The sequence below is a fragment of the Suricata suricatta genome, chromosome 4 (genome assembly GCF_006229205.1).
Source record: "Suricata suricatta isolate VVHF042 chromosome 4, meerkat_22Aug2017_6uvM2_HiC, whole genome shotgun sequence".
Lineage (NCBI taxonomy): Eukaryota > Metazoa > Chordata > Mammalia > Carnivora > Herpestidae > Suricata > Suricata suricatta.
This window is the reverse complement of record NC_043703.1, coordinates 82,631,416-82,655,252: the sequence shown is the minus strand read 5'-3', so window position 1 is coordinate 82,655,252 and position 23,837 is coordinate 82,631,416. Positions and strand designations below refer to the sequence as shown.

Here is a 23,837-nt window from a genome sequence, read left to right as displayed (position 1 = left end):
GAAGTGTCAGGCCCAGAAAGTAAAGCAGCAAAACAGATCTCTGAGTAGTGCCACTCAACACCCGCTCTGTGCAGAGAAGGAGGGCCCCCACCCCCGGCCCCAGCCAGGCATAGGAGGTCACACGCACTCTGAAACTCAAGTCATGACCTATGTTTCTACTATTACACTTCTGAATTGAGATTTCTAACTTGCCTACTTTGGGTCACTAGAAATTTTGTGAAACAGAAGATTCTATTCAATTTAGAAAGAGGCTTGTGTAACGGCATAAAAGCCCACTTTTTAGGGTCGGGCTTGGCTCCCCTCCCACCTCAAGTGCTCAGCACTTTGGCCTTGCCAGTGGGCTTATCTCCAGGAGAGCAGGGCCAATGGGCACACCCCCTGCCTACTGAGAATGACTGCAGATCAGTTGGGGCGGCCCGGTGCAGTCATTACAACCAGGTACAAGTCCAGGGGCTGGCCTACTCTTGGCCTGAGACTGCCCACTAATCAGATAACAATGCCTTGTTTAGACCAAGAGGACTTGGGATATGTGGCATGTATGTATCGTTCCTGTAACGTGAGTACAGCCAACACTTTAAACAAAAATTGGTATGAACGTTATCCTTCTAACTGTATTCATACCTCTTCCTGTAATACATACTTCAGTGCTGGGTTTTTGGCTTTTTTAAACTTCTTTTAAAACTCTCCATCCTTAAATTATTGCCTAAACAGAAACATATTTCTCAAAATCTATTAGGAGAAACAGGAGTCTGCCTAAGCAGCCAGGACATTCTCTTCTTACTCAAAAGCCAATCTAGGGACACCTGGGGGGCTCAGTTGGTTAAGCAACCAACTTTGGGTCACGTCATGATCTCACACTCATGAGTTCGAGCCCCACATCAGGCTCTGCACTGACAGCTCAGAGCCTGGAGCCTCCTTCGGATTCTGTGTCTCCCTATCTCTGCACCTCCCCAACCTGCACTCTCTCTCTCTCTCCCTCTCTCAAAATAAACAAACATTAAAAAAAAAAAAGGCAATGCATCCTGAGTAAGCTTGGAAACACATGTGTACATATATATGTGCATGTGTACTGTAAATGTTGACATATAAAATATATACTTAAATAGTACTTATGTGCCATGTATATATGCACACACATACATACACACACCTGCACATATAATACAAATACATAATGTATAAAATAATGTACTTTACATATATCCCTCTTGGGAATTCACAGAAAAACAATAATAAAATATATGATATATGGCTACTTAGGGATCACAATAGATATTATTAAAAGCTCTGAGAGGGGTGCCTGGATGGCTCAGTCAGTTGAGCATCTGGCTTCGGCGCAGGTCATGATCTCACGGTTCATGGGTTTGAGCCCCGTCTCGGGCTCTGTGCTGACAGCTAGCTCAGATTCTATGTCTTCAGATTCTATGTCTCCCTCTCTCTCTGACCCTCCCCTGCTTGCACTGTGTCTCTCTCTCAAAAATAAAAATAAAAAACATTAAAAAAATAAAAATAAAAGCTCTGAGAAATCCTCCAGTTAAGAAACCTCATTAAATAAGGGCACCTGGCTGGCTCAGCTAGATGTAGGGATAGGAAGGAAAGAAGGAAGAAAGGAGGGAAAGAAAGAAAGAAACCCAATTAATGCAAACTTGTAAAGCAGAACCTTTTCCACCCACACCCATCTCGGTCCCAGAGCGAGGGTCTGGTGAAAATGCAAACTGGAAGCCCTGGTCCTGAAGGCAGCCACACAATGGACATGCACGCAGAGCAAGAAAAGTGGTCAGTCCCCAGGGTGGGGTGGCCAGTGGGGATGGGGGGGGGCTGGGGGAGAGCCAGAGGGAGAGGGCTAGCGGGGGCAGGGGCCGGGCCAGCGAGGAGGGAGGGTCTGAGGAACTCCTCATGCATCACCCAAAGCACAGGTCCAAACTCCCTCGAAGGACACAATAAAAAATAGTAACACAAGGCTTTTTAGGAAGGAAAATAACATTCTGGGGGCAAAAGCCAACTTGCTCTTCGATTTTTTCTTTCTTTAAACACATGCATGTGTTTCTTTCTTCTGTTTATTTTAGGATTTACAATGCTCGTGATACATTCATATGGCTCAAATCTGAAAACATTCAAAGGTATTTTATGAAGAGTCTCCTTCCTATTGCAGCTCAACCAGAGCTCCCCAGAGGTAATCGATACTGTTGATTTCTCAGGCAGCTCCCCAGAAACATGCTATGTACTTATGAGCAAACCCTTGCCCCCATTTTAAAATGCAGTGCTGTCTGTCTGCACGGTCTCTTGTCACAGATCCTGCCGCCTTGACACAGGACCTCTCTGGTCTCGTTCCTGGCTCCGCTGCAGCCCAACAGCCGGGCCACCCAACAACTCCTCCACCAGCAACATCTGGTTGGACGTGGTTGTTTTTTTAACAAACAACGGGACAGCGAAGAGTCTTCTACACTGGTTATTTTGTGTTTTTGTGATTCGATCCAGGGAATACCACTCTAGGAGCAGAACTGTACCCTTGTAACTTGGACAGTGAGCCACAAAGTGCCCTCATGCTGAGGCTGCTTCAGCTGACGCTTTCCCACACCCTGAGTGCAGCTGCAGCAAACCATCCGATCTTTAACAATTTGAGTGAAACATTATTAGTGAACTTTTAATTTGCACATCTCTGTATGAGTGAGACAAAACATCTTTTCATACGTTTGTAAGACGGGCGATTTCACTTTCTATGAAATATCCGTTCATATTCATTTTTCTATTGGGCAATTCATTTTTTTAATTTATATACTGAAGGAGGTACTGACATTGTAGAGAAACAAGCCTACCCTCTGTGCTGCAAACTGCAAATCCTGCTTTGCTGCTTATGTTTTTCACTGATGTATAGTAGGCTCTGTCATGCAGAATGTGTTTGAGTGTATGTGTATGCGTGTAAAGGACTTAATTTCCAAAAACTACTTTAGAATGTTTCAGAACGAAGGTATCTGGGAAGACAGTGGCAGTGCTGCCCTTCTGACCTTGCAGCCTCCGCATAAAAACAGAACAATTATTTCACAGCAGTCCGTAACAGCCAAAAGGTGGATGCAGCCCAGGTTTCCATCAGCGAATGGATAAGCCAACTGCGCTAGGTACATAAAATAGAATGTATGGGTCAGCCTTAAAGAGGGAGGAAATTCTGATATACAGGCATTATGGCACAGATGAGCCTTTGGGACACTGCACTAAGAAAGCCAGGCACAAAAGGACAAACCCTGCATGACTGCTTCCATGAGGTACGTGGCCTAACCACCATGGTAGACACAGAAAGCATGGAGTTCCTGGGGGCGTGGGAGGGGGAGTTAGTCAATGTGGGCAGGGTTTCAGTTTTGTAAGAGGAGAAGACGTTCTGGGGATGCAGGGTGGTGAAGGCCGCCCAATGGTACGAACATACCTAATGCCACTGACCTGTAAACTTAAATGTTCTACCACGAGTAAAACAAACATAAAAACAACGGGGACAGCAAAACCAAACTCTCGCTGACATTTATAACAGCACAAAGTGCCTACAAACCAGACCTGCAGGCCGCTGGAGACAAGTCACCACCAACTGCAGGAACCGAGAGAAGAAAAGGAGGCTGTGGGGCCACAGAAGCCGGAGCCCCCAAACCACTATCAGGAGCCACCAGAGAGTCTGGCAGATGGCAGTGGAAGGCACCACTGCAGGCTCCAATGTGCCAGTCAGTGCCAACGATGAGAAACTGAGCTGCAAGGACAAGCAAAGACTTCTCTGGGCAGTCGAGGCAAAGGGCCAAGTCCCAGAAGGGAAAGGAATTCAGTCTGTCACCCAATATTCGTTGATGCTTTACACCGGAAAATAATGGTGGAACTCATTTCAGTTTCTCATTGAAAGACAGTGTGAGTCAAAGATTTGATATCCAGCCACACTGGCCTGCAAGTACAAAAGCCATCGGTGAACGGCTGCCAACACGCAGTCTCTGGGACGGGCTCCTGTATGCCCACACCTGCCGGAGGGCCGATCGCTTCAAAACACGGGAAGACTGGAGAGCCAGCTGCACGAAAGGTGTCGGTGAACATTCAGTTCGAACCGGCCCTGAACAAAGACAGATAAATACGCCGGAGACAGTAGGTGGCTGGAGGCTCTGAAACAGTAGTGACAGCGTGACCATGACACACTAGGGGAATGGGGAGTGAGACCGAGGTAGGATGCGCTTGCTGACCCGCTGGGAACAGAGGGCTGGTACCTGAAGAGAGCTGCTGGGGGAGAGGGGGGAAGGTGCTAAGAGGTGACCACCTATTTCCAAATGCTGCTCAGAGTGGGGAGAGCCAGCAGACTGCAGGAGCTCCCCCCCAGCAAGAAAGAGAGAAAAGCAAAAGGCTTTTATAAAGCTAATGCTATTATGGTAACCATTAGAACAAAATTCGCAAGCTTCACACCAAAGGACAGGGAAGAACATTGCTTCCTTCAAACGGACTTTGTTTTGTTGATCTGACTTCTGAATTATGTAAATATTTCCAAAATTATGAAACAAAATTAAATTTCCAAAAGCAATCCCTAGAAAACAAAAGCTAAGTGGAACAAAGAGCCCTGAGCACATATATGAAAGACCTGGCAGCAGACCCGGGCACAGGACGCCTCCAGGCGGCTCAGGCACAGTCACCTGACCGTCCCCCCAGGACGGAAAGAATGGCGGGACAGAAGCACTTACAGGCAACTGGGGAGATGTAAATGTCCAGAGGACACCATTCCATAAAGGACTCCGGTATGGCTTCAGGGAGTTGTGCAGACCAAATGGAGGTTACAAAGGGGACCTCTTATCTCTTGAAGAGACACACTGGAAGAGTTTCAGGAGAAATAGAAGAAAAAACACCCACAGGTATGGGAGTTCAACCTTAATTATGAATCATCCATAGCACACAACACAAATCAAGAGACCTTTCTGACACAAGCCTTAGTCTAATGTAAGAGGTCTCCTTACTGCCGTTTTATAACATCTTAAGCTTTGATATAATTTAAACCTGGCTTTCCTAACTATCTAAACTCTCAGGCCCTTTGGGATCTCTAGAAGCACTCTTCTTTGAAGCCCAGTCTCAGAGTTAAACTTCCTGATAAATCCTTCCCAAGTTTAGAAGTCAGTGACACAAAACTGATATGCTTTTTTTTTTTTTCAGAGAGAGAGAGGGAGAGGGAGTGAAAGGGAGAGAGAGTGCGAGCACGGGAGGGGCAGAGATGGAGAGAGAGAATCTTAAGCAGGCCCCTTGCTCAGCCCGGAGACTCAGGTCTCTATCTCACAACTCTGAGATCATAACCTGAACATTTAACCCACTGACCACCCAGGCGCTCCAAAAACGGAGGGGTGGGATGGCAATAAGCCAGTCCCCTGAATTGCTGTCCCTTTTCCCCCTGGGCTTCTCTAAGCGTAGGGTCTATCACTTGACAGCAAATACCCTGAGTTAAAATAGGTAATGTACCCCATCATCACAAGGGTTACAGCTAATCCTTGAAAAGTTCTCTTTATGCCCTTTCCGTGAATACTGTCTTAACTTCTCCCTCATGGTTCTGTTTTCAACAGAAACCTTCTGCTCCACAATCCATTCCATCCCAGCTGTTGGAGGAGCCGCAGTGACCGTCACCCACTGCCTGGCGTTCCGGCCTTAGGCACGAGCAGGTGCCAGCGACAGGAGGAGTGAGGAGTCCACCCCAGGAACTCGGGAGGGCGAGACCTGAGCTGCGGTGCACACTGCGTGCCAGGTGTGGGCACGCAAACCACAGAAGCGCGGGGCAGGGCTGGGTTCTGCCTGGAGGGCTGGGACGAGGGGGCGTGGACACAGGGCTGGGGAGTGTGGAAGTGCACCCTGCAAGGGACCCCCAGCGTGAGTCCAAGTCAGGCACAGGAGAAAGCAGAGCTGTCTGAAAGCACCCGGCGCCTCCTGCCACGAGGGACACGAGGCCCGCCAGGTGAGCACTGTTCTAGCAGCCGGACAGGTGCCACCTGCGAAACGAGCTCAGCTGTCCCATCTTTGGACAGCGTGTGTGCGCGTTACTTCTGAATTGTTCTGAGGATTAAACATGCTTTGAAAGGCCTCGCAGGGTGCTTGCATGCTGGAGGGTGAGGGGCTCTGGCTCCCTTACCCTCCACCCTTCTGGGCGGAATGCGAGGTCACGGAAGTGCGGGGCCAGATCACGGGCGCTTCAGGGGTGTGGATGAGGAGCGTCCAAGTGGCTCAATCGGCTCAGTGTCTGACTCTTAATTTCAGCTCAGGTCGTGATCCCAGGCTTGTGGGATCAAGTCCCACGCAGGGCTCTGTATGAACATGAAGCCTGTTAGGGATTCTCTCTCCCTCTGTCTCTGTGCCCAATGCACCCTGCTAGCACATGTGCTCTCTCTCTTTGAAAGAAAAAAAAAAAGAGTAAGGATGAGGTGACCACCAGACAAAACAGAAGAGTCTGCATACCAGCAGTCGCTATAGACATGGGGAATATGGGTGAATTTGAGATCATTCCGAGGGTGTATTTCCAGGTCTGGATATACGAGTTTGTAGCAACTGGGAGACGGCAGATGACAGGCAAATGACACCTGGGCAAGATGACAGCTAATATGACCCAAATACTGACTGTGCATCACGACCCGGTGAAAGGAGAGGCGAGGGAGCAAAGATCACACATGTGTGTATATGCAAAGAGGGAGCACCCTATGCATGGCCCACCCAGACATCCAACAGGCCCACAGGGGGCAGCTCATGGGGCTGAGAGCAAGCAGGGCAGGGGCAGGCCTCAGAGCCCCTGGAGGTCCAATCCTGACCCTCCCTAGCACGGCCGTGCCCCGGGAGCTGAGGTACAGGCTGCAGAGGGCAGTGCACTCAGCACAGCACAAGTCCTGCCTGAAGAGCTCTCTTCCTCGTGCCTCTGCTGCCCCCTGCTGAACACTAGTAGACTGGTCTCACTTTCCAAAAATCAGGAACACAGAGAAGGAAACAATCCACAAAACCAAAAGGCAACTGACAGAATGGGAGAAGGTATTTGCAAATGACATATCAGATTAGCATTCAAAATCTAAAAGATCTTATTAAACTAAACACCGAAAAAACCAAATAATCCAGTGAAGAAATGGGCAGAAGACATGAACACTTGTCCAAAAAAGACATCCAGATGTGTAACAGACACATGAAAAGAGGCTCAACTTCACTGATCATCAGAGAAATACAAATCAACACCACAGTGAGATACGACCTCACACCTGTCGGAATGGTTAAAATGAACAAATCAGGAAACAACAGATATTGGAGAGGATGTGTAGAAAGGGGAGCCCCCCTTTTTATTAACTATGAAGCTATATAACATTTATTATTTTATTTTGAGATGGAGAGAGAGCAGAGGAGGGGCAGAGAGAGAATCCAGGTAGGCTCTGCACTGTCAGCACAAAGCCAGTGTGGGGCTCCAACCTGCAAATTGTGAAATTGTGACCTGAGCTGAGAGCAAGAACGAGACGCTTAACTGGCTGAGCCACCCAGGAGCCCCCAAAGGGCAGCCTTTTTGTACTGTTGGTGGGACTGTAAACTGGTGGCAGCCACTCAGGAAAACAGTATGGAAGTTCTTAAAAAAATTAAAAATAGAACTAATCTACAACCCAGTAATTGTACTAGTAGGTATTTATCCAAAGGATACAGGAGTGCTGCTGATTCAAAGGAGTACATGCACCTCAATGTTTATAGCAGTGCTATCAACAATAGTCAAATTATGGAAAGAGCCCAAATGTCCATCAACTGATGAATGAATAAAGAATTTGTATATGTATATAACGGAACATTACTCAGTGATCAAAAAGAATGAAATCTTGTCATTTGCAACAAAGTGGATGAAACTAGAATGTATTATGCTAAGTGAAATATGTCAGTCGGAGAAAGACGAATATCATACGATTTTACTCATGTGGATTTTAAAAAACAGAACAGATTAACATATCGGAAGGGAAGAAAAGTAAGATGAAAACTGAGAAGGAGGCAAGCCGTAAGAGACCCTTAAATATAAGAGAACAAACTGAGGGTTGATGGAGGGCTCAGTGGTGATGGGCATTAAGGAGGGCACTTGTAGGAGGAGCGCTGGGGGCTATATGGAAGTGATGAATCACTAAATTCTAAATGTTAAGTAATTCGGATTAAACATTTTTTAAATCAGGAATAAAAAGGGAAAGTTTATCAATCTTTCAATATAGAAAAGACATCCTCTTCACTTTGGGAAGCACAGCATGATGGTTAGAGGAGCTGAATCCCCATGTTGTTACACCTAAAACTAATGTAGCATCATATGTCAGCTATACTAAAAAAAAATAAAGCTGCTCTCTTTCATACCCATAACCATAAATTACCTGTCCAGTCTTCTTTCACTTGACAGCGTAAAGCAACGGAGGCCGGAGGCATTACATCACTCCACGACAGTCACTTAGTCGTGTGGAAACCTGACTGACAGATAACCGTAAGGACCATGATGAAATTATGAGGACTTTTCATGATCAGTTTCCACATTCAGTGAAGCATACACACACCCTTCGATGTTTTGTTATTTTCAAACATGTAGAGTGATGTGAACTAATCTGATGACGGATCGAGAAGCAGTTTTGAGGGAACCTGATATCCCTGGATATAAGAGTAACTTGTGATTCCTGGACTGGTTTTATTTATCACACCAACCACAATGAACTTGGTGCCTGGAGTGCATTGAAAGTTTCCTTCTAGGGAAAGTAACCAGACGGACCCTGCAGTGTTAGGTGGAGGATCAGGACGGCTAAAATGCTTTTCCTATAGTTTAAATAAATCTAAACTTTCAAAATTCAACCCCGTCCCAACAAATACAAATTCTAAATTAGGCGACGCATGAAGCTGTGGATGTTATTCTTTGGGTTTACGAGAACTATCCCCCGCCCCCCCTGAAGGCCCACGGAAGAAGAAAGTTGGTTAGAAATACAATGTGGTATATGCATCAGGCCCAGGCCCGTCAGAGGCTCACGGTCAGACTCGGTCTGTGAGCAGCGAGGTCCCCCGCCTGGCTGCACCTTGCCCCCACTTCTGTATGAGGTGAATGTGCCAAGGATGAAAGAACCACAGATATGAAGGCAATCCTGGGGCGCACAGGGAGGGCCGACGTACGTCAGTGAAACCTGAGTGTTTTCTGACCAGCGGCTTGCAGGTGTGTGTCCTTGTGACCAGCTCATACAAACCTGAAATTTTTCTTTTGGAATGTTCCTCCGGGCTCCTTTTGCTAAAACCAAAGCCTCTTCCACTCTGCGGCTTGCTAGAAGGTCCTGTATCTGCTTTTCCAGGGGTAACGGAACCAAGATGTAAACTCCTTTACTGGTGGCGACAATCACTCTTCCTGGGAAAAAAATTCAACAGTGTTGGGCAGAGAAAGAACACACACTGCTTCCCCTAAACGGGATCGCTCCTCGGTCAGATGACTGACTTCCTCACTGTTCTCCCAACACAGAATCCCTTCAGAAATCACCAGTTACAATGCTTCTCTTTTCTTCTTCCCCAACTCAGGAAAAGGGTGGACCCTAATACCACATTTCCAAAATACAAGATAGGCTTCTTTGCCGTTTATTCAAAAGTGTGGGTAAATTTAAAATCAGTTGAGTACTGGGGCGCCTGGGTGGCTCAGTCAGTTAAGCATCCAACTTTGGCTCAGGTCATGATCTCACAGTTCATGGGTTCGAGCCCCGTGTCGGGCTCTGTGCTGACAGCTCAGGGCCTGGAGCCTGCTTCAGATTCTGTGTCTGCCTCTCCCCTGCTCACACTCTGTCTCTCTCTGCCTCACTCTCAAAAATAAAGATCAATAAAAAACTTTTGAAAAGAACCAGTTGAATAGATACATACGTAAAGTCCAAAGAAGCTAAAGAGATAAATTATGGCAAATGATCAGTGAAGATTATGATACACTTCCCCTAAATTTTTTTAAAGAATTCTTTTCTTTCCATGTTGGTTAATAAAAAACTAATATTATAACACGGCATTCTGAACCATATTTCATACCTTCCATCCTAATATGCCTAGGTCTGGGCGTGACCTCATGCATGTCCCTGCAGTCCCATGAGTTCACCTGACCCGTGGCCAACCCCATCACCCATGGCCCTCATTTTACTCGGGAGACCCGGTGCAGACAGTCCACAAAGCTAGCTGCAAGTTGCACTCCTGCTACGAAGCCTTGAGTTCCGCTCCCTCCTGGAGACGCTCTGGAAGCAAAGTCTGCCCTGTCCGCAGCGAGCAACAGGATGCTCTTCTCTTCCCCCTGAAGGATGACTCAGTGCCAGCCAAGCCTTCTCCGCTCCTCCGCTCTTCTCTGCTGGGAGCCCAGTTCTGCTCCGGCCCCATGACCCGCAGGCCTCATCTTTCCTTGCCTGGACTGCTGTCACATCTTCCTTTTAGTCTTCCTGCTCTGCACCCTTGTCCAGATTATCCGCCTTCTATATCACAGCTGAAGTAACTTCTCTCATACTCAGAGGAGATTCTGTCCCTTCTCTGCACCGGTGTCCCCCTTCCCGGGAAGCCTCCCCCCTGTTTGCACCTACACTGGGTTATGTCAGCAGCCTCTATGTGCCCGCAACCCTGTGCGCACCTCTGCCACTCGATGGACGCGGCACTGTGATATTGTCATGAAACACGCACTCCTGATGCCTGGGTCAGGGCCCCTGGCTGGAACGTGCCGTGCTTAATGTGGGGGCCAAGAGTCTTACTAAGTTTATACCCCTAGCATCCAGAACAGGAAGGGCAATGTTTGGTGAGCTAAAATCCTTAAATGGCACATGTACCATATAAATCTAGATCAGTTCCTGGTTTGAAGAAAATATCACAAAGGGTGTTCTTAGGACATGTAGGGAAATCTGAACATGGCTGGGATTTTAGACCTCACTTTCTCAGGTGTGAAAAGGGCTTTGTGGTTACGTGGGGAAATGTCCTAATTCTTAGGAGATGCGTACTTAAGTGTTTCAGATTAAATGGCATGATGTCTTGTACTGATGTTAAATGGCTCAGCAAAATGTTCACAAGCATTGAGTCTAGGTCAAAGGCACATGGTGCTTCTCTGTGTTCTTCTTTCAACTGTTCAGTACATTTGAGAACATTCATAATGAAATTTAGAAGTGAAATAAATCCCTTGCCTGGCTCGCTGCTGCACACAGGGGGAGGTCCCTCCTGCCTGCCGGGTCTGCCCCAGCCTCGTGTCACGCCAGCCCCCCTCATGCACGATGTCCTCCAGTGACAATAAATTGCCTGCACCTCCTGAAGCCGGGGCTCCCTCTCTTGCAGATGCAAAGGCACCTTTCTCTCTACCTGAAGGTTCTTTCACACCAAATCTGCTCGGCTGACTCCTATTCATCTTTAGTATATGTACTGCCAAAGCGAGCACTCCTGTTCATCTTTAAAGGTTTGGCTCGAATGCCATCTCCTTCAGGAAGCCCTCCCTGATATTTCCAGGAAACACTCCCCACTCTGCACTCCCAATCGACCTTGCTCTGTGTGTATCAAGCTCTTAAACTGCCGCAGCTACTTGTTCAAATATCTGTCTCCCCTTTAATCTGGGGGCCCCTGGAGCACAGAGGCTATATTACCGTCACCCGTGCGTCTTCTGAACTTACCATGAGGCCCGGCTCTGCTGGACCCTTAATAACATTTACTGTAGAAGCGTCACAGAAGGGTTGATAACTAAATTTCATTATGATTTCTGTGTAAGGTAGTACCTTCAAAATCCTGTAGAATGTGTCCCTCCTTAAAGGGCAGGGTCTGCTTTTGCTGCTGATCCAACATGCTGTGCACCGTGATGAATTCGTTATCCAGCGCTATGACGTACGGAAAGCAAACGGCTGCCCCAATCACATTCTCCGACCAGTGCACGGGGGCTCGCTGAGATATGCCGGCCACTGTGGCAAACATGCCTATAAAAACAGGAACAGTCAGTCGGGCCTCCAAGTAACTGCGGCGTTTCTTTCTTTCTGCAGGTGTCTGGACGCAGAACACTCACCACCCCCTCCTTCGTTCTATTTCAAAATCGGAAGGGTGACATAACATGCTGCAGGTGTGAAAAACTACGTGGCTTTATTTCTGTGAAGAAAACTGCCTCCCCCTGAATGTCTATCTTATGTTTACTGCCAACGTGAAATGAACTTAGGAGCACCTGGGTGGCTCAGTCGGTTGAATGTCTGACTCCTGATTTCGGCTCAAGTCATGATCCCAGAGTCATGGGATTGAGTCCCGTGTCTAACTCTCAGCTGAGCATGGAGCCTGCGTAAGATTCTCTCTCTCCCCCTCTGCTCCTCTTCCCACTTGAGCTCTCTCTCTCTTTAAAATAACAGTGCTTTGGATCCTCCATCCCCCTCTCTTTGCCCCTGCCCCACTTGGGCTCTCTCTCTCAAAAAATAAATATTAAAAAAAATTAAAAACAAAGAGGAAAAAACACTAACCCTACTGAGTATGTGTGTGTGTGTGTGTGTGTGTGTGTGCACGTGTATGCCCCACAAAGGAGTTACCACTGCCTAATGTAAATCATTCTGACCTTACGTATTTCCCTTTGACCCTTCAAAGCCTCCAGAGGTCATTCTGAAAAAGGCTAACACAGAAAGAGAGGCTATAAATCAGTATAATTCACAGAAGACAAAAAATGCAAATGGATGATAAATTCATAGATTCTCATATTCATCAATAACCAGGCTCACAAATTTAAATTAAAAATAAAAACAGTCAAAACATTTTTTACCCATCAGACTGGCTGAAGTTTAGAGACTGATGGCAGGGGTATTGGTATGGTATAAGGAAACATGTTGTGGAGAATAATTTGGCATTATCTAGCAAAACTGAATACACACTTACACTTTAATTCCTTCTACTTTAACTCTAGCACCACTTGCTAAGTACCACAATGGTTGCTGCAATGTTTTTAGTAACAGCCCAAAATTGAGAATATAACACATTAAAAGAATACGCTGCTCTGGGTGAGTGCATCAGGAACAGAAAACAAAGCTCATTTAGTCAGTGTGGACATACAAAAAGAACCCAAACAAAGTAACGATTTCAAATAAGTGAACTCCAGCTACATGGAGCACAGAGGAGCTACCAAGAAACAGACCAGTGTTTCAAGGATTCACAAGTGAAGGGGTACATGGAAATTGGTAAAATAAAAACTAACACACAGGAGATAAAGACCAGGGCACAGAAAGGAGTAGAAAGCTTGCCGAGTGTTGGCAGAAGTCATGTGTGGACAGGAGCTGAGGGATCAAGCAGCAGTGGGCACCAGGAAGGGAGCAGCGGTAGGGGAAGGCAAGGTGAACCCTCTGGGAAAGCCAAGTGTGGGGGGAGGGGTGCGGGGAGGAGCTGAGCAGTACATAAAAAAACACGTTTGTTAGTCACAGGGGCCTGGGAAGGCCAAGCTGGCAGGAGTATGGAGGGGGGGCGTGTGCAGGAGCAGGACCCAGGGGAGGCCAGGCAGCTGCCTACCACTCAGGAGACCTCTCTCTGCCCAGCACTGGGGCAAAACGGAGGAAGAGGGGACTCCCAGGGCTGAATCAGGGAACCTGGCATCTGACTCAGTGGGAGCAAGACAGACAGTGGGTCAAGGGCCACCACGCGGCTGTCAGCCTCAGGATTAACATGACCACGTGGAGTCTAGAATGAAACAGATTCGGTGCGGGTGGGAGGCAATGTCTGCACTCCAGAACTCAAGGTCATCGACTCCTGGGAGAGGGGAGCCTGGGGTCCCAGCGCTTTCTCAGGGAGGTAGCAGCGTGCTTCCTGAAGGGGAACAGATAGCTCCACGCAGCCAGAAGCCACAGCAGGATGCAGGAGAGCAGGAAGCAAACAGAAAAGGTCTCTGCAGGGCGAGACCAAAGGCGGGCTGCTCCTGGGGCTGGTTCTCCCGTCTGTTCTCAGCTCTTTCACAGCAGGTAAGTCAGGCGTTCAATGGAAACTCGGAAAACCCCACTGAGACAACTCAGGGCTAGAAGACGAACCGAACAGTAAGAGAAGTCTGCTTCTGTCCCAGATGTCAGATGATGCTTGGGACCCAAGGCACAGGGTTTGCCGTTCCCAGTGTTTTACAGTAACAGAGAGGACGTAATTAGAGTCTGAAGTATTCAGAGGGCATTAAAAAATGCGGGAGAGAAACCCGAGGTGCAGAGGGGAAGCGTGAAGAATCTGAAACGGGGACTTAGCTTTGGAGGAGGAAGTTCAGTTAGCACCATCAGGGCTTTTCTGTGTGTTGAGAGCCGGCCAGCTGAAAAGAACGTGAGGCCACAGTGCCTGCATGCCACTCACCCAGCACTTGGCAGAACAAGTGCACAGCGAGCCTGAGGATGCTGCTGGATTCCCTGTCCGATAACAGTGTTCTGAACAGCATACTCTCATGGGGCCACAGGACAGCAAGACGGTCCAGCCTCAGCCTGGAATTAAATCTGGGTGATTCCATTTACCCGCTTACAGCTGGGTATCACCCAACCTAGGAAAGTATGCGGTGCAGAGGCCCTGAGGTGAATGTTCTCAAAATGAAAAGGGCAGAAACCAGAGGTCAAGAACAAAGGCTTCTATACACCCAAAAAGCATAAGACATCACTAGAATAAAAGAGCAGAGCAAGAATTGGCAATTGAGGGGCCCAGGTCAAGCAGCCGAAGGTGCCACAAAACCACTTAGGAACAGAAGGCACTGTTATTAACACGGACTAATTAATTATACACTTGCTAAGCAGGTAACAAATTCTATTGTTTCTATATTGTCAGAGTCAAGTACAACTGTAACAAATCTGTAAATTGTACATCTTTGAAGAAAGCATTATTTTCAGTTGTGCACCCTTTAAATACCAGAGGACGCCCTTATCTGAGCTGGGAGCAGGGAGGGGGCCTCATGGAGTCAGGAGTAGCTGAACTGTCTGCATTTTCCAAGAAGTATCACCAAAGGATAGAGTTGAAAGTAACAGTACTGGAGTGCCTGGGTGGCTCAGTTGGTTGGGCATCCAAGTCATGATCTCACGGCTCGTGAGTTCAAGCCCCACGTCGGGCTCTGTGCTGACAGCTCAGGGCCTGGAGTCTGCTTCGGATTCTGTGCCTCCCTCTCTCTGCTCCTCCCTCACTCATGCTCTGGTTCAGTCTCTCTCAAAAATAAATATTTAGAAAAAGAAAGTAACAGTACTCAAACATGTTATGAAAATTTCAACAAAGTATTGCTGAAAATAGGAAAATTTAAACTAACACAAAAAGGGACACGAGAGTGAGCACATATAATCTTGAGAGAGAAACAGGAGCAAAATGACAATACGTAGCTTTCGTGTGTTTAAAGGTGCATTTGCAGTCGTTGCAGTAATTTGTTAGAACTTAATTTCTGAGGCCATGCAGTGATGGTGGTGATTTCCATGCTGTATACAGGCAGTGTACGAGAGCACTTGTAAGTGATTTTGGAGCCAAATGTTTTCACTATGAAGCCTTTGTGACGGAAGCAGTTAGGGATTGCTTTATAGCAGACAAACGCACTGACAGAAGAAAACAGACAATCCAGACACAGGCCCAATGGCATAGAATTCAGTGCACATTAAAGGCGGCTGCCTAAATCAGTGACAGAAGCAGGGCTGTGCCATCGGCTTGTTGAAATGACAGCCACACAGAAAAAGATAAAATTGAATCCATTCCTTATACTCTGCCTATAAAAAAAAAAATGAAACCATTAAAGTACGAATAGAAAACAGGGGCGAACGGGTCTTTCACCAGAAGAGAAGGAAACCTGCCTCACAATGACTCAGAATTGCTTGGACTGGTGGTTCAGCAGTAGAGTTCTTGTCTAATTATGACTCAAAATCAAGAAGCAATAAGGCAAAAAGGTTACGACATTTGATTACATAGAAATGTGGAAGAAAAGCTTTTACGTAGTAAAAACTGGAAACAAATATTTGAAACATATAAGTTGGTATCTAAAGACATAAAGAACACCAAAATAAATGGCAAGAGAAAAGAACAGAGAATTCCCATCAAAAGAAATGCAAATGACTCTTCAATGCATGAAAGACGTTCACTCTTGCCCTAACAGGAGAAACGCAGTTAACTTCACTGAGACCCCATCTCTTGTGTGCCGGACTGGGAAACACAGAGATCTGACAATGCACTCTGTTCCACCGGCAGAGCAGAGGGGAAACAGGCATTGTCCTATGTTGCTGGGCAGAACAGAAAACGGGACGATCTTTAATCAAAGGAGTACGGCAATACCTAGCAAAACTCACGTGCATTATGTACCTTGACTCAACGATCCCACCTCTGCAAGGCTTTCCCATCGATCCACACAAAATACAAAAAGATAAGTCCCTATCAATACCGTAGAACTGGCAAAAACCTGTATGCCCACCAACAGGGGATTTAGAAAACCATGGTGCCCTGCACGACAAAGAGCACGCAGCTACGAAATGAGGAATGTTTCCGTATTAAATGGCAAAAGGATCTCCGTGATGTGTTAAAATTTTTAAAAAGCCCATGAGGGAGATGCAAATGTTTACACATGTATTTGTAATTTTTCCTTAAAAATGAAAGGATAAACCATAAAAATAAAAGTTACCTATAGGAGAAGAAGAGAATAAGTGAAGGAGCCAGGATATCAGCTCTCTGATTATACCTTCGCTGCATCCCCCTGAGCTGGAACCTTATAAATATTTACATGTAAAAATATAAAGTAAAATAAGGCAATTCCTAAAAATCCAAAGTAAAAGAAAACAAATTACCCAAACTGGATGTCCAGGTGGTGGCATGACCACACAGAGGGCATCTCTTCCAAGTGACTTTAGAACACAGTAAGGTGACTGCACATTCCGGACAGGGTTATACAGACCCGGCCCTGAAGACAGAAAGAACTAGAAACAAACGTTTCCCAGCTGTCACATTGTGGAAACAATGGTGTCAGTATAGTTATTCTGTTTTGTGTCCTGTGGGATAAATCGAAGGAAGAGCTGTGTCACGGCAGGCGTTTACTAAGATTTCTGGGGTGGCTGAAAGGAGACACAGGAACAGAAACGGAGCAGCCCTGAATTAGTTCTATCAATAGGATCTCAGGATGGATTTTACCTTAAAAAAATGCATCCTTCTAACCCTGTCCACCGAAAAGACCTCCAAACAATGGGCAGCAAGCAGCTCGAGAACCCGGACTACGGTCTCTTAACCTCAAGGGTCCTTACAGAAGTGGCTGAAACCAGATCTGGGGCAGGAAATGCACAAAACGAACCTGGAACACCCAGTCACACCCGAGGGCAAGGAAGACATCAAAGTTCTAGGGTCATGTGACCCAAGGGTGAGCAGTCAACCTGGATAACCCACCCCCCAGCACAGATAGACTGAAACACACCACAGGGACCTGAATCCGTGAAGCATAATGATACTTTTAAAAAAGTCATCCTGGAAGACAGAAGGGATCACCTTCTGGTTCTGCCTTTCTAATGCAATGTACCTGGGGGCAACCAACCAGTCAAGTTTCTACTCACTGAAGCAATCCACTTAAGGTATGAAGAAGGAATGGACAGAAACAGTATGTTGCCATTTAGCACTGCCCCACCCCTACGATGTCAGGATCTACACCTTACTAATCAATAGCTACTGACAACACGGAAAAGAGAAGAAATTACGCAGCCACATGGAAGCCCTACCGCCTATGAGGAAGCCTTTCCTGTCCCCAAAACAAGCAATACAAACACTGGAATCTGATAACACCTGTCATCCTAGTTAGCAGTAAGCGGGAAACACGAAGGTCAGCCTGACATAATAAATAATACAAGGGGCTAAAATCATCAAAATCCAGGCTGTGGGATGCTACAGATGAAGCAATCCAACCTCTCCAACAAAGAATTAAGGAAAAATAAAAAGAGAAGGGGAGAGAACTTTGAGAGGAATCACGGACCAAGAGAAGCTTCATAGCTCAGTCAATTGCACTGTATAGGCCTCATGTGGAATCTGATTCAAACAAACTGAAAAATAAACATATACTTAAACATAAATTTACGTAGACAGGTATCTCCATGTGCTTCTCTGTGTATGTGTGACAACAGGAGAAACAGGGCATGGCTTGATCCTTGATGATATTAAGGAGTTGCTGTTAAAATGCTTTAGGTATTGTGGCTTTCTTTCCTTTTCTCTCTTTTTTTTAAATTTTTTAACATTTATTTATTTTTGAGAGATAGAAAGAGCAAGCACATGTGGGGAAGGGACAAAGGACAAGGGAGACACAGAATCTGAAGCAGGCTCCAGGCTCTGAGCTGTCAGCCCAGAGCCCAACGCGGGGCTCAAACTCACAAACCGTGAGATCATGACCTGAGCCGAAGTTGGACGCTTATCCGGCTGAACCGCCCAGGCGCCCCTCTCTTTCAAGTAACTTAGCACTACATACGGAAAGGTTTATAGATGCAGCGACATGGTGCCCGGGATGCTGGGGTAACCGCGCAGAGGAAACGGTCAGGTGCATAAATCAAACAACTGGCAAGGAACGAGTAATAGCTGAAGCTGAATGGGTCCCTTTGAGTTCATTATAACATTTTCTTTACTATATATATTTATACAGGTTTTCCATAATACAATTTCATTGAAATTGGAATTTTTGTTAAAGAAAAAGGTGGTTGGGATAAAGATTTTTTTTCCAAAAAGTAAAAATCTGAGCTATCAGGTCATGAAAAGACACAGGGGAGTCTTAAGTGCATATTACTTAGTGAAATAAGCCAATGTGGGAGGGTAACATACTGTACGACACTCTGGAAAGATCAGTGGTCACCAGAGGCCGGGGGTGAGGGCATGGACAGGTGCAGCACAATGTCAAGACAGTGCCACCAACCAACAGAATGTACAAATCCAAGAGTGAACCCCAACATAAACTACGGACTCTGGGTGATTATAATGTATCAGTGTAGATTCATCCATCATCACAAGTGTACCACTATGTCGGGGAGGTGGACAGGGCAGGAGGACGTGCGTGTGTGGGGCAGTGGCCTGTGGGAACTCTGTACTTCCTGCTCAATCTTGCTGTGAACCCAAGATTTCCTTAGAAAATAAAATCTATTTAAAAATGTAAAAATCAGAGGCACCTGGGTGGCTCAGTCGGTTTTGCATCTGACTTCACTCAGGTCATGATCTCATGGTTTGTGGGTTTGGGCCCCACATCCGGCTCTGTGCTGGAGCCTGCTTCAGATTCTGTGTCTCCCTCTCTCTCTGCCCCTCTCCTGCTCACACTGTCTCTCTCTCAAAAATGAACAAACATAAAAAGATAAAAAAAAATAACCAAATGTAAAAATCAGTAAGTGTTCACTAACTAGCTCATGACCTCAACTTTTATTATTACCAGAAAATATGCTTGTGCCCATTGCTCTGAAATGAGATGCCCACACCCAACCTATGATTAGCAACACCAGCGGTGAGGGGACCTGCCCCCCCAGGCCATGTATTCCCCCCACCCACTACCGCTAAAATGAGCCATCAGTGCCAGAAAGAAAGTACAAGCCATTAACGGTTCCGAGTCTCAATTTCGATCAGGCAGCACAGAGAATTTGCAAGGCCTGACACCAGAGCCCTTTCAAGGAGCTGGCTGCAAGAGACTTTGGTGGAATCCAACCGCAGCCAATAAAATTATGGACGTAACACTGAAGTTTTCGCATGTGAGAAGACCTCTAAGACAGCTCAAGTCCCTTTTATAAAAAAAAAAAAAAAAGTAAAAACAATCCACTGACAAGGCCACACATGCGAAGAAATGTTAAAAGGCAGTCATACAGACGCCTGTTTGGTGGTTATTTACTTTGAAGGGTTTTCTCCCCAGAGCCATCGCCAGGCTCCTCTTTAACACAAAATAAAGGTGGCTTTACTTTATGCCTGGCCTATGTGGGCTCCACTAACCCTCCATTCACAGAACAATCTGAGGAAGCTTTAGCCCATGCTGGTCATGTAGGTCTGTTTATATCTTGCCCCATATCCTCAGTGTTGCAAACACCCTTTATGGGTCATATCTGTCTTCACAGCTAACCTCGCCCTCTCGGATCTCACAAGGGCTCCCGGGACGCCGCAGGGGGACGGACAGACGGGGTGCGGGCCGGCAGAGGCTCACCCAGTCCCCCGGGGCCCGCCAGGAGGAACTCCTGTCTCCCGATCCTCTTGACGATGGGCCGCTTCTCGTCGCCGCAGTAAGGAAAGAGGTCCTGGGCGACGCCCGTGTTGTAGTTCAGGATGATGTACTGGGTGGTCAGGGCCAGGCACAGGAAGTGGCCGTCCACAGCCACGGCCAGGGGCTGCTCCGGCGTCGACACCTCCCTGACGATCTGGACCCGGTCCTCGAACACCAGGAACACCTGGACGGTCCTGCGCTTGACCGAGATGATGCAGACTTCCACGCAGAACGGGTCTCCGCTCACGGGGTTCTCGTTCAAGGCCAACGCCATGGCCCCTTTGATGCGAGCCCCCGAGGGGACGGGCTCCAGGCTCATCATGTTGACCAGGGTGATGGAGTTGTCACAGAGCACCAGCAGCCTGTTGAGGGCCGAGGCCGCTCGAAGCTCGCTCACCGGCTTCCTGAAGCCCAGGTGCCGGTGCAGCTGCTTGGTGGCAGAGAATGTGGCTGTCCCCGTGGGCAGCGCCCTCTCCTCCAGCAGGAAGTGGTAGATGATGCAGTCACTGGTGCCCACGTACAGGTTCTTGCCACAGCACTCCACACATTCTATGTGGCCCTGCTCCTTGTCGCCTACCAGCAGCTCCTGCTCCACAGCAGAGACCAACGTGAAGGCTTTGGTGCTCATCATGTCTGCCGGGTGACCTGCGGGGAGAGGGAAGCGAAGGTCAACCCAGAGAAACAAACCACGGCGGCTCGCAGTGGTTATACCTGATTCCTCAGTCACAATCTCAGTGAAAGGAAACCGTGTGACCTGGGTAAGAAACAGTGCAGAGAAGAAAAGGCCTCCCTCCTGGTCTCCTTCCTCCAGGGAAACGGGAGACCCCAGCGGGAGAGCACACGCATGTGCTAACTGAGACCATCCTGCCCATTCTCAACACAGCTGAGCTTTACAGGTTTCCTCATTGTTCTTGGGAGACGCATCTGTAGGCAGAAGACAAACACACAGGAGACAACAGAAGACAAAGGTTTTCGAAAAAGGCAAAAATGATCCTCAATCTTCCGCAGAGCTGCTCTGGCCCCTTTTCTAGTGTTTAAGTGAATAGTGGGACACAACTCTGCCATGGGGTTATATCCTGCCCCTCGGATCTCATCAGAAACACGGAACTGTGCAAGCAGTTGAGAGATCTAGTGCATTTGTGAGGAGGTCACCGATGCGTCAGATCACAGATGACTCCCGCTGGACAGCAGACGGCCCCACCTTTAGGCCCTGCCTTCCTACTTCCTACTCTGAGGAGGACTCTGGTCTCACATGCCACAAAGCTAGAGGCAGCAGACACGGGCAAGATGGCCTTTCCCTGGTCTTCCAGTAGGAAGGCAATCACACAGGGTCCCTGATCTGCTCAAGCAGGAGAGAGAAACGTAGCTCTAAAGAGATCTACAGTCAGTAAGGGGAGGCCAGCTGGACTTTCCATCACTTCAGGCTGTCCAGAAGTAGGACTGCCTCCAGACAATTCCTTAATCCTTTGAGGCATTCTAGCCAAGGCTGAAGACCTCTGGAAAATACTCAAGAAGGTAGAATGCTGGGATTTCCCCAGGGAGGAGGGTCTCTCAGGTCTGAGGATGAAGTTTTTCCACTGGACATCATCAGAGTTCTCTTCCTGTTACTTACTAGCTATGTGACCTTGGGACAGTCACTCAGCTTCTGCGTGCCTCAGTTTCCTCCTTTGTAAAATGAATGTAATAATGGCACCTGCTTCATAGAATACTTAGAGGTTCAAGTAAGTCCGCTCACATGAAATATTTCCTGTCTGGCACATAGCAAGTACTCGATAAAAGTTTTTGATCTAATCTTTAGTACACCCCTCTCGGAGCCCCTGCTACTTTCAGTTTTTTTTCCCAAGCTGGGCACCAAGAGATGAAACAATGCTGTCTTCTGCCCTTAGCTATGTGTAACCTGTGTCCATCTCCTCTGAAGGACAGACTGACACATAAGCCAGACACGCACTCAACACACCACCTCCTCCACCCCAGGCATTTTCATACTAATTTATGCAAGCTCATCCTCACAGAGACTATGGACAAGAGGCTAGGAAGTCAAGCACGAGGCTCAGAATGTTCCAAAGAGAGGGAATCTATCAGGGGCTGAGAGAACTCACAGGATCCAAGGGAAAGGCCAGGCTTCAGTCTCAGACAACAACAGCTTTGAAACACTCCGATCTGTTTGTCATGACCAAAAAGAACCACAAAACCCAACTTAGACCATATATTTTTTGTCCATTTAAACACCAATGAATTCTAAGTCTGCAAAAGCAAAGTATTGTGGAACACTTCACTAATTCATCAATAAAGCCTGTCTTTTAAAATGGCAAGCTAGGGGCACCTGGGTGGCTCAGTCGGTTAAGCATCTGGCTTCAGCTCGGGTCATGATCTCACGGTTTGTGGGTTCGAGCCCCGCATCAGGCTCTGTGCTGACAGCTAGCTCAGAGCCTGAAGCCTGCTTCGGATTCTGTGTCTCCCTTTCTCTCTGATCCTCCCCTGCTCGTGCTGTCTCTCTCTGTCTCTCTCTCTCAAAAATAAATTAAAACATTTAAAAAAATGGTGAGATAGGGCTGCCTGGGTGGCTCAGTGGATTAAGAGTCTGACTTCGGCTCAGGTCAGGATCTCACAGTTCATGGGTTCAAGTCCCGAATCCGACTCTGTGCTGACAGCTCAGAGCCTGGAGCCTGCTTCAGATTGTGTCTCCTTCTCTCTGCCCCTCCCCCACTCGCGCGCGCGCGCGCGCGCGCTCGCTCTCTCTCTCTCTCTCTCTCTCAAAAGTAAACATTTAAATAAATAGATACAATGGCAAGATAGAGTGATTCTACTATTTAAACTGAATTGCACCTTTCCCTTTGCAGAAGGAATGAAGAACAGGCCTCAGGCACTCAGAATTCCTCTATGTAACTCTTTGAACATCTTTGAAGATGTAGTGACCATAATTCTAGCCTGTCTTCACTTTGCACAAGGGATAAACTAAACATACCTGTGGGGAAGAACACATGAAAACAAACACCTTATATTTAGTCTAACTACTGGGTAGACAGAGAAGGAGGCAGGGCAGAGACAGAGTTGTAAGAAAAGCATACAGTTTATTAAAAAGTCATGGTTTTAGGGGCACCTGGGTGGCTCAGTCAGTTGAGCGACCGACTTCAGCTCAGGTCATGATCTTGCTGTTTGTGAGTTCAAGCCCAACAACAGGCTCTGTGCTGACAGCTCAGAGCCAGGAGTCTGCTTCTGATTCTGTCTTGTCTCTCTTCCCCTCCCAGGCTTGCACTCACTTTCTCCCTCTCTCTTTCTCTCTCTCAAATATAAAATAAAATATTAAAAAAATTATTTTAAGTCATGGTTTTATAGTAGCGAAGAAGAAATGCAATAGTGTTTCATTACTTGGTAACTACAGCTTCTCAAGTCTGTAAAGTTCCCTCCTACAGACCTTTAAGAAAATATTAAATGTAGTTTTATTTTTATTTTTTTTTATTTAAACGCTTTTTATTGGGGTATAGTTTACATACACATTAAAATGTATAGATTGTAATTATAAAAATCAGTAAGATTTGTCCAATGTTTACAAGTATGTAACTCACACCCATCTTAAGATATGGAACATCTCCATCCCCAGAAATTTTCCTCAACCCCTCTTTCCAGTACACCCATCCCCAACCACTTGCCTGATTTTTATCCACATATATTAGTTTTAGCCTGATTTGGAACTGCATATCAATGGAATCAT

The 23,837-nt window shown here is 46.9% G+C and overlaps 1 protein-coding gene across 1 annotated transcript in view; it reads right to left on the bottom strand.

The window, feature by feature from the left end:
• TGFBRAP1 (transforming growth factor beta receptor associated protein 1) overlaps positions 1-23,837 on the bottom strand; it is a 66,289-nt gene that overhangs the window by 25,825 nt on the left and 16,627 nt on the right. Inside the window, exons 2-4 of the mRNA XM_029937090.1 lie at positions 20,069-20,770; positions 11,715-11,909; positions 9,201-9,355 (exon numbers count right to left, since the gene is read on the bottom strand). Of these exons, the coding sequence (XP_029792950.1) occupies positions 9,201-9,355; positions 11,715-11,909; positions 20,069-20,756 (1,038 nt within the window). The 5' untranslated portion in view covers positions 20,757-20,770. The remainder of the gene's footprint in view (positions 1-9,200; positions 9,356-11,714; positions 11,910-20,068; positions 20,771-23,837) is intronic.